This window comes from Sipha flava, unplaced genomic scaffold (assembly GCF_003268045.1).
Source record: "Sipha flava isolate LNK unplaced genomic scaffold, YSA_version1 34_pilon_pilon, whole genome shotgun sequence".
Taxonomy (NCBI): domain Eukaryota; kingdom Metazoa; phylum Arthropoda; class Insecta; order Hemiptera; family Aphididae; genus Sipha; species Sipha flava.
The window spans coordinates 2323208-2342089 of record NW_020273045.1 but is presented as its reverse complement, the minus strand read 5'-3'; the positions used below and the strand labels follow the sequence as shown (position 1 = coordinate 2342089).

Genomic DNA, 18882 nt, shown 5'->3' with positions numbered 1-18882 from the left:
AAAAAAAAAAAAAAAAAAAAGGAAAAAAGGAAAAAATAACAGCCAGTGCGCGACGCGAGCGCGGACCGGCAACGTGGCGGTGGCGATACTCTCCCTTTCGTCCCGCGGTGGGTGGTATATCGACTCGAACCCGGTTACAGCGTGTCGAGGGGGGGAGGGTTTGTACCGCGTCCGTGACGTAACGACCGCGACTCGGCGTGGCCGGTGACGTCACGGCCGCGGGCTCGGGCCACCGCCGCCGCGCAGCAGCGCATCGATCGCGCTCCAACCCTTCGGCCGCCTACACCGACCTAGCGCAGCCGTCTCGTTCGCGGAGGCGCTCGTCGTGTACGGCAGCAGCACGGCCGGTCGATGCCGGTCGCTGCTGGGTCGGTCGGTCGGTCGGTCGCAACGACGACTGTAATAGTAATAATTCGTCGCCGCCGTACAAGAATATGTCGATGATGTACGTATACATTCGTTGTTGCGTGGTAACGATCGGAAAAAATATCGATCTCCAGCCGACCTGAGCCGGAAGGTGTGATCGACACGTCAAAGAGTAACGGGTGCGGGACGGGGGTGATTCCGTTTCATTAGCACACATTTTTGACGACCGTTCACACCGGTGTAACGGTGTACAAACTCAGTTGTCGAGTCTTGCGACCATATCCGGTATAAGTCCCATACATGTGTGTGTGTGTTGTTTGGTTCCTGGGATGGGGTCGATAAGGATCGAAAGATGCGAAAGACATCGCATTCGGCCACAGCTGATTGGACGTCACGATCAAGGGGAAATCGTTATACTGCACGGTTAGGTTAGGTTAGGTCTGCATTGCTGCCGCGACCACGCCTAGAATCCGGAAAAATATTTCCTCTCTACCATCACTCGACCGAAACGAAAATAGAACCTCGGCGGAACGCGAGAGAACATTACGGAGGAAAATCGGAAGGAACTCGTTTGGAATCACGTCCAAGATATAAAGGAACAACTGCCAAAACGTCAATGGGGCTGGAATTGGGGCGAACGCGGAGAGAGCACTTAATCGTTTGAGAACAGCGAGCAGGCGGCGTAAGACAACGCTAAAATTATAATAAGAGGGAATGAAAACACCGGCTGCAAACGTGACAAGATTCGAATAAAAAAATTGAAAAATGGATCCGAATCGGATTTTTTTGCAATCGAATGACGGCATAACATCGGGTACCGTATTTCGGATGACCAGTAGTAAACGCTCGTTGATGAAACAGAAACATTTGCTATACCGTACAACCGACGTTTATAGGAACTGTACCGGATAGTATTTGAAGCCGAGTGTTACGTTTCGGATATTGATGACATTCCGTATAACCGTTAGAAGCCATTCCACACCATTAGTTACGGCGATGACCGCGACATATTAACGGAATATTAACTAACCTGATGATAATATTTAGCGAAATCTTATGATGAGTAATAAGAATATACTAAATAGTATGTCGTATTTATATAAAAGATGTATGCGACGCTTGTGCAGTCACGCAGTTATTCAATAAACGACTTGTCAATAAACTCGCTTGGTTCGATAGCAAGTACGCGCTCCATCCATTATGCACACCAAGAACCTTTTACCTAACTGTGTATTAGATATATAAACAAAAGATTCGTGTGTTAAGATGCACTCCCCCTCCTTCCCTTTAATACGAAAATATACCATATATGTACTTTACACACGTATACTATCGATTATATGCAGTTTCACCATGGGCGTTCGCAGATATTTTTCTAGGGCATTTTAAAAATTAAATTAAGATATTTTTAGAAAACTAAAAAATGTATAACATTAATATATTATAAAATAATTAGAAATTAAAAATCATTAAACTTCAACATATTATTATAATATCATATTTTTATTACATACGTAGGTCTAAAATGTACAATTTTTATACATCGGTGCATTATATTATCGTCGTTATTACATTAGCTTACATAATGTTTGAATAAATAGATTTAGAAATCTAGGAGGGAGCAAGTTTCCCTTCTTGCCCCTCCCTGGGGACGCCTATAAACTTCACGTGACGGATCGATCTCGGCTCAAAGTGTTCAATATTCTAATGTAGACATAACCAGTGTCCGCGTTCTCCGTCCCATTCCGTATAATTATGGGTCCTATTCCCGCACCCTCGATGCCCCGCACCCCTCGCCGAATCTGCAAACACTCGGCGATCCTTGGCGCACACGCTCGATAAATTCGACACTATTCTTTGTCTTTACCACTGACTGCAACAGTAAAATATCATAAATTTAGTACAGATCGTAGCTATTAGTTCGTCGTTGCGTAAGACGTGTCGAGCGAAAACTTTTAACTTTCTCCTCGGTATATACTTGTATGCAGTTCGACGATCCTATTACCGTAATACCGATGAATTGTTCGCGGTCATTCACGCGCGATTTTTTCTTTCCCTGCTTTTTCCGTATGTTTTGCACTTGTACTGCAACACTTGTACAATGTCACACTCACACTCATTAATATGAGGACTCATTCAAAAGTCATTGTTTGTTACCTTACGCCGTATGTTTTCAGTGCTAATCGATGCCATTATTTTATTTTATTTTTTTCACTATCTCGTGGGATGCAATTATTGGGAAAAGGTCCATTTTTTTTTTTCAAAACGTAAAACAATCGTATTAACAATTTCAAGTCGTTTATTGTACCATAATACATAGATTGTATCTATCGAGTTTATAATGTCGTCCATTAAAGCAATGTCAATTATCATCCAGTCTCCGAGTCTAAGTAAGCTTGTTTAGTTATGATTTTTTAGAACACGAATTTTTGCACTGCAGAGCAGCTACTTTACTTTATATAAAACGCGTTTGTATACGGGGTTCTAAACTAATATTTGTGCATTTTCAACCCTTTATATGGCCGATGATGGTTTTATGCCAGTTTACTGAATAAAGATTTGACGATATAGCTAATGAAAGATGCTTTCGAATAATCACCAAAAGCGTTCTAAAGAAGGGCATTCAAATTAAGTCTTTTGACGTAATGGGATATAAATAAGTGTATTAAAATATGAGACACGTTGATGACCATTCAGGTTTTTAACCACCAACGTGATAAAATATGCAATTTTTAAATGAATATCATTTGCATACAATCCAGCGTGTGTTTGCGCATCAAGCGTATGCATAATTTATAGGTACCTATTATAGCGTAAGAAGATGTTAAAGTTTTTCGATTGAAAGCACTGTATAAACTCTATTATCACCTAATAAAAATAAAAAATAAATAAAAATACAAAAAAAAAAAACTCACTCCCACCATATGCATTACTTTACGAGAAACTCTGGTGATCAAGAATTTTATTCGACTATTGTAGATATTAAAAATACTTAATAATGTCGTAATACTATAGATTTTCATTCGAAACGAAAATAAAATTTAATCCGTTCTTTGATTTAAAAAAATATTAGTAGACCCCTAAAAGTAGAATTGCGACAACATTAAAATTTTTATCGTGACGGAGAAAGAAAAAAATTAAATGCGTGTCTAGGAGATTCGTACGATGACTGTAATAAATAAATATCAATCTTAAGTGGCAGATGAGATATTAAGGAATCTTTCAAATATTTCGTTGCTGTTTCGTCTTGCGAATCAATCGCTGAATTCTAATACTTGGATGACGGGGCTTGTGATGACAAAGAAAATGCACTTAACTAACGACGATCATGGAATAAAATGTGGAATTATTCGTCTGTCGGAAAAATGCATGCTAATTTATTAATATTATTAATATTTATATTAATAATATTTATTAATTCAATATGAAGCTTACTGCATTTCGAAGGAGATTGTTCTGTCTTTCTATACTACTATCTTTAAATAAGTGTAAATTAACTCTTTAATTTATGTATTTTATTTTAATATATTATTATTTAACATAAAATAAATAAAAAACAAGACCTTCGTAATTATAATAATTAACTAACATAATTTTACACGTGCAAAGAACATTGATAAAGTTATAGGTTAAATAACCTACACAACATAAAAAATATGGCGAATCAGCTTTTTTCACTATAACTAAGAGTGGACCTATATATTGTTGCACAGTAGTAATTGTACTTTTGGTTTTTCTACTTGGTACTGACCAAGTTTTCCCATTTGGATTTCAATTTCTCGTATTATCGAGCAGAGTATGCATCATTACTATACCGATAACCACGAATATCATTGAATTTTATGACTTCTTAACATTTATATTTATTTATATTAGTGCAAATATTTAATTTAAAATTTGAGTTGATAACAGATTATATTGGACCCTATAAAGTCACAATTAGATTAAAATGTATGGTTTCATAACAAATATGGAATCCTAACGAGTACATTAAAAAAAAAAAATCACTCTGAAGGCATTCATTGTAACAGTCTTTTAAAAACACTGTTATCAGGCTTAAGCGACTTTTATGGACAAATATTATGTTAACGTTTTTGTTTTTCGACAAATCGCCCTCGATTGTAACAGATCGTTGACACCAAATCAGGGTGATAATAAAAAACAGTTAGTGATGAACAGCAAGTTGCTGTTCAATAAGCTCCATGACTGGCAATGATAATCTCGACATTATTTTGTATAAAAAAAAAAACGTGCACTCGTTTATTCCCAACACACGAAATATTTAAAATGAAAACAAATAATTTATAGTAATGTGCCATACTATATTTAACAATGATGTTTTATTTTATTTTTTTTTATCAATCGCTTCTGTTCTCGTTTCTAGGTTGGCGGCGGAGAAGGAAGTCGCGGCGGCCGCGGGACGTGACTGCATCGGGTCGGCGGGCACATCCGCCGGCATGGGGAGACCACGGTCCCACCACCATCACCACCATCATCACCATCAGCAGGCGGACGCGCCCCCTGGGCCGTCGTCCCTGTTCCTGTTCAGCACCGACAACCCTGTCCGCCGGTACACCAGGTTCATAATCGAATGGCCATATCCTTTTGAGACTTTAAAACTAAATGTTTACATCCAAATAATCATATCACAAACAACACTGACCTCAAATGTTGATACCGGACCCAATACAGTTAATATACTAATGCATAAACGATTAGTTTATATATAGAAGTAAATAAATAAAAATGCTTAGCCCGGAGTATTATTAAATTTGTAAATTACGACTGGTTTCGAATTAAAAATTCACGGTCAGGTATATTGTACACACACAATAACACTCCAGGCTAAGTAATTTATTTATTTCTATAAATTTGATTTTTCCCCATTTATTTATATATTAGTTTACGGGTATAAAAAAATCAATTGCTTTTTAAATTTAAATTTTTTTTTTTTTACCCAGTACAACTGTTCAAACCGAATAATTCAATTTAATATTGAACCGAACGAATCGTTTGGAGATTTTGAGCTCCATACGGTTCACCTGTAGTACACATTGTGGGTTGTATGTACGGTGTGCGCATGCTTTCGCACATAATCGACGAATATCGTTTTCACACGCGTCACTTGCACCGCGGCGACATGATACCGTGTTTCGGTTTCGACGGAAATCGTTTTACCGTCTCTACCCGTCCCTAAGTGTTTATGAGCCTCTATAAACACGCACTGAATCATGTCCAAGGTCAATATAATTCATAACGTCATCGTGATAATAATAACAACAACGTAATACTCTCTTCCACATGATGCACTTCCGATTTCAATAGTCCTGTTGTACATGCAATTCCACGTTCAATCGCAGTGCAAGCCACAGCGAATCCCATCACGACTACCGCCGACAAAGCACCGCCCACCGTTCATGAAACCTCATCGTTAACCGAGTTTAGAAACTAAAAAGGAAAAAATAAAAACGTATCGCACTCGCGGTATTAACATGTTTCTCATCCTTCTCCGTTCATAAACATAACAACACTTCAACAATTTAACCTTAATTCAATTATCTCGCACTCCGTTCGAATATGCGGTGCTGTTAACCATCATAGCCAACTGCGTGGTGTTGGCTCTGGAGGAACATCTGCCCAGGGGAGACAAGACTGTACTTGCTAAGACTTTGGTAAACCATATTATCTGAAAATATTATTAACACATTATTCCCATCGCGTGTCCATTCATCCTCTCGTCGACTCCGTGCCATGTGCCACATCATTTTATTGAAACGTGTTTTGTCCCGTGTGACAATTTCAGGAGGCAACCGAACTCGTTTTCCTAGCAATTTTTTGCGTCGAAGCGACTCTCAAAATATTAGCTTTAGGTTTTTTACTGCACAGCGGCTCATATCTTCGTAATATATGGAACATTATGGACTTTTTTGTAGTTGTAACAGGGTGAGTACAATGTTTTATTCAGCTTCTATATACTTGAAAAACTTAATCTTAACTTTTTGTGCTAAAAAAAAAAATACATACACTTAAAAATAGACACGAAATCTAAGAAATATATATAAATTAAAAAGTAGATGAAAACGTATGTTAAGCAAAACTACTTTGAATCGGCTAGGGATAAATTGGACTCAGGGGTTTACCGATTTCTAGGTCAATGACTGAATTCATGGAGTCCAACATGCTGGACATGAGGATGTTGAGGTCCTTTCGGGTGCTCAGGCCTTTGAAACTGGTTTCGAGAATCCCAAGTAAGGCACTCGAAATGTCTCAGGACCACAGGAAAGCATTTTTGACTCAATAAAAATCCTTGAATGTTCTATTATTATTCAGTAAAAACCATTTGTTTAACCCGTTTTTGTAGGCGTATTGCATTTGGTTTAGACATGTTCCGAGTAAATTGGATTAGACCGTAACCGTTGGTTTTGCGAACTATTTTTATAAACATATATTATATATATTTACACATATAAATAATATATTCTTTTGGACTTTTGCTGGATGATAGAAATATTCCCGAGTAGAATACTACCGTTGGTACAGTTGATCGATTTGTAGTTGGATTATATACATACATACATATATATATATATATTATTCGGCTTGATTCGAACAGATTTATAACAGTATATTCATACATCATTTAGATCCGATTAGGCATAATTAGAAACTAGATAGAAACAACGGGTCTATTGTATAATTAAATAATATATATATATTTTATATTTTTATTTTTTCAATTTTTTATTTTTATTTTTATTTTTATTTTTTTGTTGTTACAAGCTGTTGGTCGATATTATTTATACATTTTTTTTTTATCGATATGATATTGTTTTTACGATTTATAATAAACCTCGACATATTTTAAAAATAATAATTTGTTTTATTAGAAATCTGCACGTCGTTGACTTAAGCCGGTCGACCGTAGATAAACAATTTATTTGATTAACTATCGTAGATTATTTTTGAACCATACATATAATAAATATAATAGCTCTCACTATATACATATATATATATATATATGTAATTATAATAAATCTATATATTTAAATATATATATATATATATGTATATGTATCGCATTATATTTTATTAGGAATATAGTGGACGATAATGTTGGCGAACGTAGTCTTGTCTAGTGACGGTTATAATATTAAATTGTCCGAAATTAGGAGTTGTGAGACACGGGGAGCAAAAAGGGGAACGGGAGCGCAATATAATGTGTTGTCGTTAACCTTGGTCCTGTCCAATCCTTTTTTTTTTTAAACTCTCAGCAACCTTAATCAATATATATATCTATCTATATATATATATATATATATATATATATATACGTAGGCTGTTCAAAAAGTAGTGATAAAAAAGTTATATAGAAAAAAATATTTATCTAATCATCCATATTTACGTGCTCTTTTTCAAAGTAACCTCCTTCGGTTATAATACACTTTTTTCATCGCTCTTACCACTTTTCAAATACGAACGCCAGACCATCTTTCTCGAGCTCTTTGCACCGCGCCTCCGCAACTTTGATGACCTCATGATTACTGTTGAATTTCCGACCCCTGAGTGGGTACTTGATTTCAGGGATTAGCCAGAAATCGCATGGGGCTCAATCTAGACTATACGGAGGGCAGGGTACAGTTTTGATACCACGAGCGTTAAAAAAATTCACTACAGTATGGGTGACGGGAGCCGTGCGTTATCATGATGCAGTAAAATTTCATTAATTTTCTTATGCGGTCGTTTTTTTTTTTTTTTTTAAATGACGCAACAACACGGTTGAAACCGATTTATAATAATCTGCCGCGACTGTTCAGCCTTGGAGGACATCGTGTTATTTGACACAATACACTGCAGTTAATTGTTCATATGCATATTTTCGGTTCTTTCCAAGTTTCATTAAAAATGTCACGTTACAACGTTGCTCTAACTTATTATCCGACCGGAAACGGTAGGCGAACGTCTTAACACGCGTAATACAAATCGACACTTACCGTCCACTCACTGCACCGGACTATACGGTAGTACGCATTGTGAGCAGCTTTTACAAAAAAAAATGTTCCCTCGACCTCATTGTTATCATTACATTTTGAACAGACCACGTACATATTTATACATAGTGACACGGAAATCTAACGTAATATTACAGATTAACAACCGACATTATTTTTGCTATATTTGAACGTATCTTTTAATACTTGTATTTCGATCCGTAGATTCCGGTTTGTTTTATTAATTTTTTATTATTATAATTATTATTATTATACTATACTATACTATCATATTATTATTATTATTATTATTAAAATTTTTTTAATTATTATTGTTTTGTACTCGGGACCATCGCACATGACCATCAAACAGATATTATTATTATTATTATTATTATTATTATTATTATTATTATTGTTATTATTATTGTTATTACATAGACACGTCCGGAGGGACATACATTGTTTATTATAAATATATATATATATATATATATATACATACATACATAGACGCATAGTACTAGATGAATAGAACGGATTGCGTGTTTATTTTGGGGTAGGTAGCGCACTGAGTAGTGATTAGAAGTGTTGTTGCCACAGATGTATAACACAAATACCGTCAGCGGCAAACATGGATCTGCGAACGCTGCGAGCGATCCGGGTATTGAGGCCGCTCAAACTGGTCTCCGGCATTCCAAGTGAGTACACATCACGCGCACGGCAGACGGGACTGTCCAACGGGTCCGATGTCGCGCCGCCGCACGGAGGAAATGATTCGGAACGGAAACATTTTATAATAATATAATAACAATATCTTAAAAAAAAAAAAAAAAAATCGATATAAAAGAACGTTTAAAAAAGAAAACGAAAAACGAACGCTTCCACTTCCGGACCGGACGCGCCGAGCGCGCTATAAATATCGTACGCGCACAGCGTATAACTTACCGGTAAACCGTGTGTCGGCAACGCGTCGTCGGCGACGCGTTGTCGAACGCGAATTTAGACGAATCGATTAAACAACGATTGTTTTTTTTTTTTTGCTAAAAACAACGGATTTACCGTCCGGAGTGCCTACGTGTAATCCAACGTCGTTTTTTTGTTTTTTTTTTTTTCCTTCCACTCCGCAGGTTTGCAGGTCGTGCTGAAGTCCATCATCAAGGCCATGGCTCCGCTGCTCCAGATCGGCTTGTTGGTGCTGTTCGCCATCATCATCTTCGCCATCATCGGGCTGGAGTTTTACTCCGGAGCGTTGCACAAGACTTGCTACAAGTACGTGCACACCGTACTGCGGTACGGTTAGGTTAGGTACGGTTACGTACGGTTAGGTACGCTAGGCGTCGCTTGTTCGCGCGCTAACCGGTATACCGGTGTTTCCGATTTTTTTCGTTTTTCATCGTCGTCAAAAAACATTAATAAGAATCGAATTGCGTTCGATTTTCATTTGGATGATAGGAAATTCGCAAACGTTATGATTTGATGAAAATTATTGTTCTCGCGATCTTTTCATATCCGTGTGTTGTTCACGTGCAATACCTGAGTTCTTCTTCGAGGCTGCAACACGATTGCGCACCGATCCTTTTTTACCTGTTAAAATCACAACACCATTGCGCACCAAATAACATGCGTATATACTATGTAGGTATAATAACTTATGTACAACATAAAATAATGCACACGATACATACTTTCTACATATATTTTCATATACCCGCACTTAAACTTATTACCGATTAATTCACTATTTTCCTTCCCAATTATTACAGGCTTAGGACTGTCAACAAATTATCATCGTTGGCTTTGTTAAAAATGGTTTTTTCATTCTAAATTACATTTATGCTAAATGTATAGCTCGATTAACTTTTTATTTCGATTTTGAAAAAGTGCATTCAGTGAATTAATGTTTTGAGTGCACGTATATGAAAATTATAAAAAGTATGTATTGTATACATGTTGTATATAAATTATTATACACTATGTATACGCATATAATTTGGTGTGCAATGGTGTTGCGATGTTATCAGGTAAAAAGGGATCGGGTCGGAAAAAAGGAAAATTGCGCAATTGTGTTGCACCGTTCTTCGAAAAATAATTAGCCGACTCTCCCCTACCTCCCATCAATCAGCTGCCGATAGGGAACACTGCTCTGTACGTACATTTACGTGCTCACTGCGTTTTCGGTTTAGCGTTTACATCACCAAACACAACATGCGCCCAGCTACGTATTACTTCTAATGCACTACGTGCAAATGGTCTGACGTAAGATCCTCGACATTTCAAATCGTTTCCTAATGGTTCGACCACTACTTGGATTTTTTTTTTTACCGAACCGCAGTGTATACTTATGTTACCGGCAAAGTCGTAGATTAAGGAATTAACGTAAATGCTTAGCGAATAACAACATTTCCGATCAAATTAAACGGTTATTACGATGTTTACTAGGAAGTGATGTTAACGTCCGTCATTTCCAGGCTATGAGGCATTCATTAATATTTCTTAGATAATTCCGGTCTTTTTCAGCCGTAATTTATAAAAATTGTAAATCAATTATTTGTTTGTTGAAAAGAAACGGCATTGCGTTGTAAAATTATCGATTTATTAAATTAAAACGAATTACCGTTCATGAGGCTGCTAGGCGTAGAATCGTGAGGTCACACGGATGTACTAAATGCATTTATAAAACAGGATGCAAAACTAATAGATTTTATGCAATTCAAAATGTAACGGTAAAATAAATTGTGCGAATAAATAATTATGTACAATTTATCTTATATTCATAATTTTCTCACTCAATTTAAATATTTCGCCAAACGAAATTGTCAATATGGTCAGTCGGTTTTAGGTATTAAGGTGATTTTCCAGTCATAGTTGTAAATGCTAAAAATATTTGGTTCTTACGAAATTTCCTATGTTGTCGGTCAATAAGCGTTGACGACATCGTCTATTAAAATGTTAGGCATTTATGATATTAGTTAGACATTTACGTTATTACCTAATTTTCATAATAGACGGTAACATATGTATATATTTTAGTCTCACTCAGAGTTACAGTGCTGTCGTCATCACGAAGTTTATTAAAATGCGTGAAATGAGTGTGCGTGGTGAACAGTCCGTTGTTCGCGTGCCACATATGCGTCGAATGGGAACCTCGGCGGCTGAATTTTGGTAGCCGTGGACCGTGAGAACATCTCACATCTCAGGTCTCTTTTCGAAAAAAACCGTGTAGAGTAACAATTTTTTACGATGAGCGATATTATAATTTGTCGTGTATACCGTCCCATCATTATTATTACTGCGTATGCACGTGTCACGCCGAATTCGTGAAATTGTTCATGATCGAACCGGCAAATGTTTTACGAATCGGACGGAATTTTTTCGTGCACTTCATGCAATCTGCAGAACTGTGTCCTTTCAGTTGCCGGAAACGGTATTGTTGACTACATGAAATCGACAATCTCACGAATCCGTTGTAACATATATATACATATATCATCTAACAATAGTAATTTTCGCGGCTTATGCGGACTTTTTTGTGAAAGCCGATAACGTAATGTCCGAGTTTTCCATAGGTTGGATAATCTCGAGGCAATAGAAATCGAGGGACAGAATCCGGCGCCCTGCAATTCAGATTCGGACTCGAACGAAACCTCGAAGCCGTACAGCGCGTACTTCTGTGATAGCAATACGTCCACGTGCATAGAGAACTGGATAGGACCCAACTATGGAATCACGTCGTTCGATAACATCGGGTTGGCTATGCTCACCGTTTTCCAATGCATCACTATGGAAGGGTGGACTACCATATTGTATTGGGTGAGTAGATGTGGTTACTGTAACCATCAGTTGGAACACCGTGTTAGTAATGGACAAGGAAAACAATTCAATCATAACACGCAGGATATTATATATAGCCACAAACAATATTATTATAATGGCGCGTACCGAGTTACATTATAATATATATTTAAAAGGTGCACTCGACTAACAGAATAAGCCACAAAGACTATTTTTTGGTCGGCATTTCAACGAAGTTCTTCTCTCTTTAATAAAATAGGTCAAACGATACGCAAAAACATAGCAAATAACCTATTAGAAATTAATCGAAGCTGTTTCAATAACAATTAAGAACATTTGATTAATTTAATGTCAAACCAATACAATATTTGTATAAAATTAATTATTTGAAAGTATATAAATATATGAAGAATGCCCAATTTTTCTTAATTTTGATTTTTTTTTTAAATATTTTATATTAATTTATTTTATAAAAAATATTACAATTCAATGAATATTATTGATTTGATGGGCCTTACAATAACATAGTATTCGATTTATATTAAGCAGATTAATGTAATTCATTAAATGTATTTACTTTTATAAAGTCAAATAAGAATGATTAAGCCCTGATAATAATCAACGATAATAAGCAAACGAGTTCTGACATTTGGGATTTTCGTCACAGGTAGCCGAAATATATGTGTGTAATCGTTTCGTGTATTTTTGAGCAAACGAGTTGTAGCCATAACGTGTACCTGATCCCGATGAAAGATGTGAAAAACAAGCAGGTAAACCCGTGAAGTGAATTATAACTAAATTGAATACTGTTCTCTAAAATGATTGAGGGCGATAAGTAAAGTCCTACGAATGAAAGACGTTGAGCTCAGTATGGCCGTTAAGTCCAAGTCAAAATGAAGAATGTTAACATTATGATTTTTAAATAAACAAGTGAAACGGCAGCTTTTGAGGAGTACGTCATCATTAAATTTCGATGGGTCTTGGGAAATAAGATATTAAAGAGAAATAAATAGAGAAAGAGAACGTAGAAGTAAAGTGTACAAAAATGAGTAATTATTAGTTAGTAATGTTACAGTACAAAAAACAATTGATTGCGATTAACGTAATGTTCAGACAAATTAAAAATAATTTATAATTTAAATTTGATGAGGAATCGAACGTCTTTCTAAATATTATATTGTAACATTAGATAAGGCAAGTCAAACGCGCGGTCTCATTTAATGAAATCGAACAAAAAATAAATAAATTCGTTGTGCTGTTAAATAATTATTTTGGATTTCTTTGGTATTTTAAATGCAGGAAATGGATTTTAAATTATTTTGCGAAACGAGTAGCGAATAACTACTTGACTTCGTAGACTTTGAGTTTTAAGGCCATAGATATTTCAATAGGTGCAAAACGACACTATTGTTCTTCCTTTGAAATATCAGTGGGTACAAGTGCACCCATTACAACCCTGAGATTACGCCTTTGAACGCGTCACCCTCTTTAAATTACAAAAGTTCGAGAAATTTAACATCATTTTAATCACTGTATACATTTATGAAAGATTATGCAAGAGATTAACAAGATCATATAGTGTTTTTTAAAACGTTTGTAAGTGCTTTTTAATTCTTGAAAAGCGTGTGCTATGAATGGAAAGTTTTCTCGCAAAAATGCATATGTCAATGACATTACAAGACTCTGTCTCCACAGATATTGATACCAATTCGGTTTTCGTTTTACAGATGAACGATGCATACGGCGTGCTATTCAATTGGATATATTTTGTACCACTTATTATTCTAGGTTCATTTTTTATGCTCAATTTAGTTCTCGGTGTGCTTAGCGGGTAAGTATTGTTTTGTTGTTTAATTTAATTTTTGTTTATTTATTTATTTATTTTTTTTTTTTTTTTTATGGGGGTGGAGAATACGATAATACAATATATTATTTACGTTTAAAACTTACACGTTTTTCGGGCGGGTAAATCTTATATGCTCGAGACTTTCGATGAGATTGTTTCTATACGCTTTGCAGAGAGTTCTCGAACGAGAGAACCCGCGTAGAGAGGCAAGCTAAATATTACAAGATGCGCACGAAAAAAATGTACAACGATATGTTTAATACTTATATTAACTGGATTACGTACGCAGGTATTGTTACCGTATTCTCGAAGCGCGCAGTTCATTTGAAAGTTTAGTACACCCAATCACCTAGCGAACGTACCTTTCCTCGGCTACGTACCACGTATTATATTATTATTATTAGTGTGTTTTAAGGGGATTCGATCCGGATAGTTTTTAAGGGGTTGAATATAGGCAATTTGTTACACGTGTGCGAAATAAATGAACACTAGTGTATGTAATTACCCCGCTCTAAACCCTCTTCTAATATGCCATGCCGGGCCATATTAATCTCGTGCTGCTAATCACCAATGCACCGGCGCGATGACAGAACCAGTTTTCCGATAGTAGATATCACAGAATTGCTTATTTTAAAATATATTAGAAACATAACAAAATAGTAACTTCTTTGTGTTTTAGCTATACCATAGAATTACCACTGCCGATTTCTAAAATTTTCATTTTCGTTTACAAAATTACCTATGTCTTATCTTTGAGAGTTTATTTATTAGCTTTTGAATTATGACAATATCTAGCCCAGTTTCATTTAGGTATAGTATAATATAAAATAAACAGATTTGATAACAATTCGGGCATTATAATTAGCGGAAAGAGGTTACTTCCACACGCGCATGCACAAGTCAAACTACACTGTTGCGAGGAATATGATTAGGTTCTATTTTTTTTTCGAAAAGAATCAATTTTTTACCAATCATACTGGTTTCCTTGGTCATCGAATAGAACTTCTAAAAACGTATTTGAATTAGTCATGAAGTTTAATCGAAATCGACTTTTTTACATTTTCAAATTATTTTATCAATTTAATATTATTTACATTATAAATTTATTATCATTTTAGATTTTAAAATCAATTTTTTAAAGGTATAAGAATAATAATTCAAAAAAGTAAAAAATTCTTTTTCAAGTCAACTTCATAACGAATTCAAATATGTTTTTATGAGTCTCATCCGATAACTAGGCAGATCAGTGCAATTGGTAGAATATAGGTATATTTTGATAAAAAACTTAACCCGGATCGAATCACCTTAAGTGTGAAATATTTCAATTATTGAACATTCCCCCCCCCCTATCGCGAAATATTCTAATTCTTATCGTGTTTTATTAATGATTGTCACAACAACAATATTTATCTCAATAAATCGAAAACGGATAAAAAAAATAAAATAAAATAAAATGTTTCAACATAATTTGTGAATCCATCGTCATCTCGTTCGGTGCTAGATTTATACGTTTCCTGTTAAACGAACAGGGGAGGAAAAAAATTGAAATATTTCGAGGTGTTGAACATCGTGAAATTCTTTAAACACTTCCGGTGGTGTGTACTCGTAGAACGATTCCCGACAGTTGTTAATTTTCTGAAATGGGCGGTCCTCGTATCTTGAGCAAAAACAACCTGCAGCAGAACCCGGTACACCCATACGTTTGTTACGAATAAAATAAAATTGTATTTTTCCCCTCCTCATTAATACAATTTTGTAACAGTAGCTAGTTGCCATGTAACATATACCGAACCTGTATTTTATGTCCTGGCTTGTAGAGAATTCGCTAAAGAAAGAGAAAAGGTTGAAAACCGGCAAACTTTTTTGAAGCTAAGGCGACAACAACAGCTAGAGCGTGAGCTCAACGGTTACGTAGACTGGATATGCAAGGCCGGTAAGTCGGTATCCTGAGTTCTAATAGTTAATCTAGTATCCGCGTAGTGCCGTAGCTAACTTTTTTGACAACAGCGCGATCTGTTTGAAAATACATAAATAATAATAACGATAAAAATCATAACTACTAATGGTGTTTGTTTTTTTTTTTTCAACTACCTGCAGAGGAGGTGATCCTGGCCGAAGAACGAACCACGGATGAGGAGAGAAGACACATAATCGAAGGTAATTAAAATTGAAAAGCCGCTAGATAGCAGGCAATGTTGCTTGGTTATGAACCGTTTCAAGTCGTTTAACGATCTTGAACACATCGTTTCGTGCTTCACTCCCCCTCCCCCACAATTGACTGTGGGCTCGAAATATGGACCTAGAATTTTATTAAAAATATAAGAATGTATATTGTTTTAAATTTGAAACCGTGATTTTTCCAGAAAAATTTCATTAAAAATACGTGCCAAGTCCAAACAAAGACCTTATTTTTAAAGTAAACTAAAAATATAAATTCGAAAACTAGAGAGAATCTCTGATCGAATGAATACTACAGAAACTTCTCATACATGTCGGACACCTTTATGGTTGAATTTACATATGTAAAAATTAAACTGACTTGGAATTACCAAATCGTACACTATCTCCACTAAATTGCTCCTTAACCCTCCCTAGTAACCCAGTCCTATGGATTTTATATCTCTTCACGGTGGTCAGTTGCCGGAATTTCCGTTGATAGTACCCATAATAAAGAAACGTTGTGTTTTTGTCGACAGCGAGAAGAAGAGCTGACATAAAAAGAAAAAAACTGAAAACCTTGGGCAAAAGCAAAAGCACGGAATCCGAGGAGGAGTGCGAGGAAGAAGAAGCCGATGAAGGTAAGGCGCGATTGTTCTTTTTCACCACGGTAAATACAGTGCTTGATTTTTTGGAGGGAACACAGGGGAACGGAGTACCCCAATTAATTTTCAGAAATTTCAGCATCCCCTACTATTATTACGGTATAATTATAACGCTTAACAATTTTTGGGGATGCTCTTTTTTTTTTTTAAGTAAACAAAGTCCCGCTTTTTTAATTTTCCAAGTCGAGCACTGGTTAAATACACACATACCATGGCGTGGATTGCGGTTGCGATCAAATAGGTTTTACTAAATACTATAATTGTATGCCGCTGGAGCTGCACGTCCCGTGTACTGTGTACTATAATATTACCGTGATTTATTAAAATATATATATAAATAAATTATATGTGCCCCTAATAAGCTATGTTAAAAAAAAAAAACTTTATCGAACTGTTCAATGTTATGTTTCAGTGCTTGGTAAAGGCAAGAAAGGTACGGTTTTGTTTTGTTTTGTTTTGTTTATTTATTTTTTTTTGGTTTTTTTTTTCTGTTGTTGTTCATGTAAGAGGATATTATGTTGTACTAAACGTGAGTTTTGCTTAAAAGTTTTGAGAAGGGGTAAATTGTTTTATTTAGAAGCACCTCGGATTTGTATTGTGGAAGAGAATATATAAAATAAAATACTTTTGCATGTCGGAGGTGTGTGTGTGTGTGTATGTGTGCGTACGTAAAAGAGTGGACAGTTGTTGGTAATATAATATTTAGTTTGTAGTATAGAAAATAATGTTGAAAAAAATAATATCTTGTGTACATAATATTATGGATATTGTAGACGATATATAAAAAAAAAAAAAAAAACATACTTTGTTTCTAAAATAAATGTACATAACATAATTATTATATACCTAATACGATGTTGCTGATTTCACAGCGGTGGTTATCTGACAGAAACTATTTTAGCATTCGCCGCCCTTTTCGTATAACTATTATGGTACACGTATTCTCGGTTACTTTTAAAAAGCGTTTGTCGTCTCCAGTGATCAAACCTGTTACAATTATATTTCCTTCGCTATTAATAATGTTTCTCTACGACAGTGGTAATAATATCATACTATGATTCTGTGCCTTCTGCAATGGACGGTCGAAAACGAATATTGTAACTCGTATAAAGATTTTTTATTGCAATCGATTTCTACTAATTAATTTGTCATAACAGAAAACACTATTTACATTTTATATGAAATTGCTTATATATATTAATTTATATGCGTATATATAGTACATATCACTATAATTTTCAAAATATGAACTTTCATTAGTTATTAAAATATATTTTATTTATTTAATTTTTTTTTTTTTTTTTGTAAGGGATTCCAAAACATTTTTAATTAGTCGCTAGTTTAATGGTAAAAAAATTAGTCATTGTTACCAACCTAAATAATTCATGTTCGACTGACTGTTTTGGATTATAAGCCATTTAAGATCTGAAAACATTCGGAGTATCACACACTTCGACAATGGCGTACTGCGTACTATATGTATACTTACCTAGAAGTAACTATTCACGTGATCTCTTTAGATATTCTGTCTGCGTTTCTCACGTATAACCACCGTCGTTTCGCCATTGGTGTTTTAAAACGATTTCAATTTGGTAGACAGGAATTATAGTAGTTCAGTATAGTATTTAGCGAAATTATTAATATTGACCATATTCGAATTTGCAGGTTTCCCGCGCACCCCGACGTTCAAGGACCGAATGCGGAAAAAGGGCGTTTGCGCGTCCATGTGGAGGGCCGAAAAACGATTTAGGTTTTGGATCAGACACATGGTAAAAGCGCAATGGTTCTATTGGTTTGTCATCGTGTTAGTGTTTTTTAACACGGTGTTCGTGGCTATAGAACATCACAAACAACCGGAATACATAACGAATTTCGTCTTTTATTCGGAATACGTGTTCCTTATGCTTTTCATGGCCGAAATGTTCATCAAAATGTACGCGCTCGGCATACGGATATACTTCGATTCCGCGTTCAACCGGTTCGATTGCGTCGTCATCATGGGATCCATATTCGAAGTCGTTTGGTCAGCCGTCAAAGGAGGTTCATTCGGTCTGTCCGTGCT

At 35.5% G+C, this 18882-nt stretch overlaps 1 protein-coding gene across 1 annotated transcript in view; it reads left to right on the top strand.

The window, feature by feature from the left end:
* LOC112687452 (voltage-dependent calcium channel type A subunit alpha-1) overlaps positions 1-18882 on the top strand; it is a 303497-nt gene that overhangs the window by 242106 nt on the left and 42509 nt on the right. Inside the window, exons 3-14 of the mRNA XM_025560177.1 lie at positions 4751-4963; positions 5933-6038; positions 6170-6309; positions 6517-6614; positions 9488-9629; positions 11927-12170; positions 13880-13983; positions 15816-15931; positions 16096-16155; positions 16695-16796; positions 17233-17253; positions 18486-18739. Of these exons, the coding sequence (XP_025415962.1) occupies positions 4751-4963; positions 5933-6038; positions 6170-6309; positions 6517-6614; positions 9488-9629; positions 11927-12170; positions 13880-13983; positions 15816-15931; positions 16096-16155; positions 16695-16796; positions 17233-17253; positions 18486-18739 (1600 nt within the window). The remainder of the gene's footprint in view (positions 1-4750; positions 4964-5932; positions 6039-6169; positions 6310-6516; positions 6615-9487; positions 9630-11926; positions 12171-13879; positions 13984-15815; positions 15932-16095; positions 16156-16694; positions 16797-17232; positions 17254-18485; positions 18740-18882) is intronic.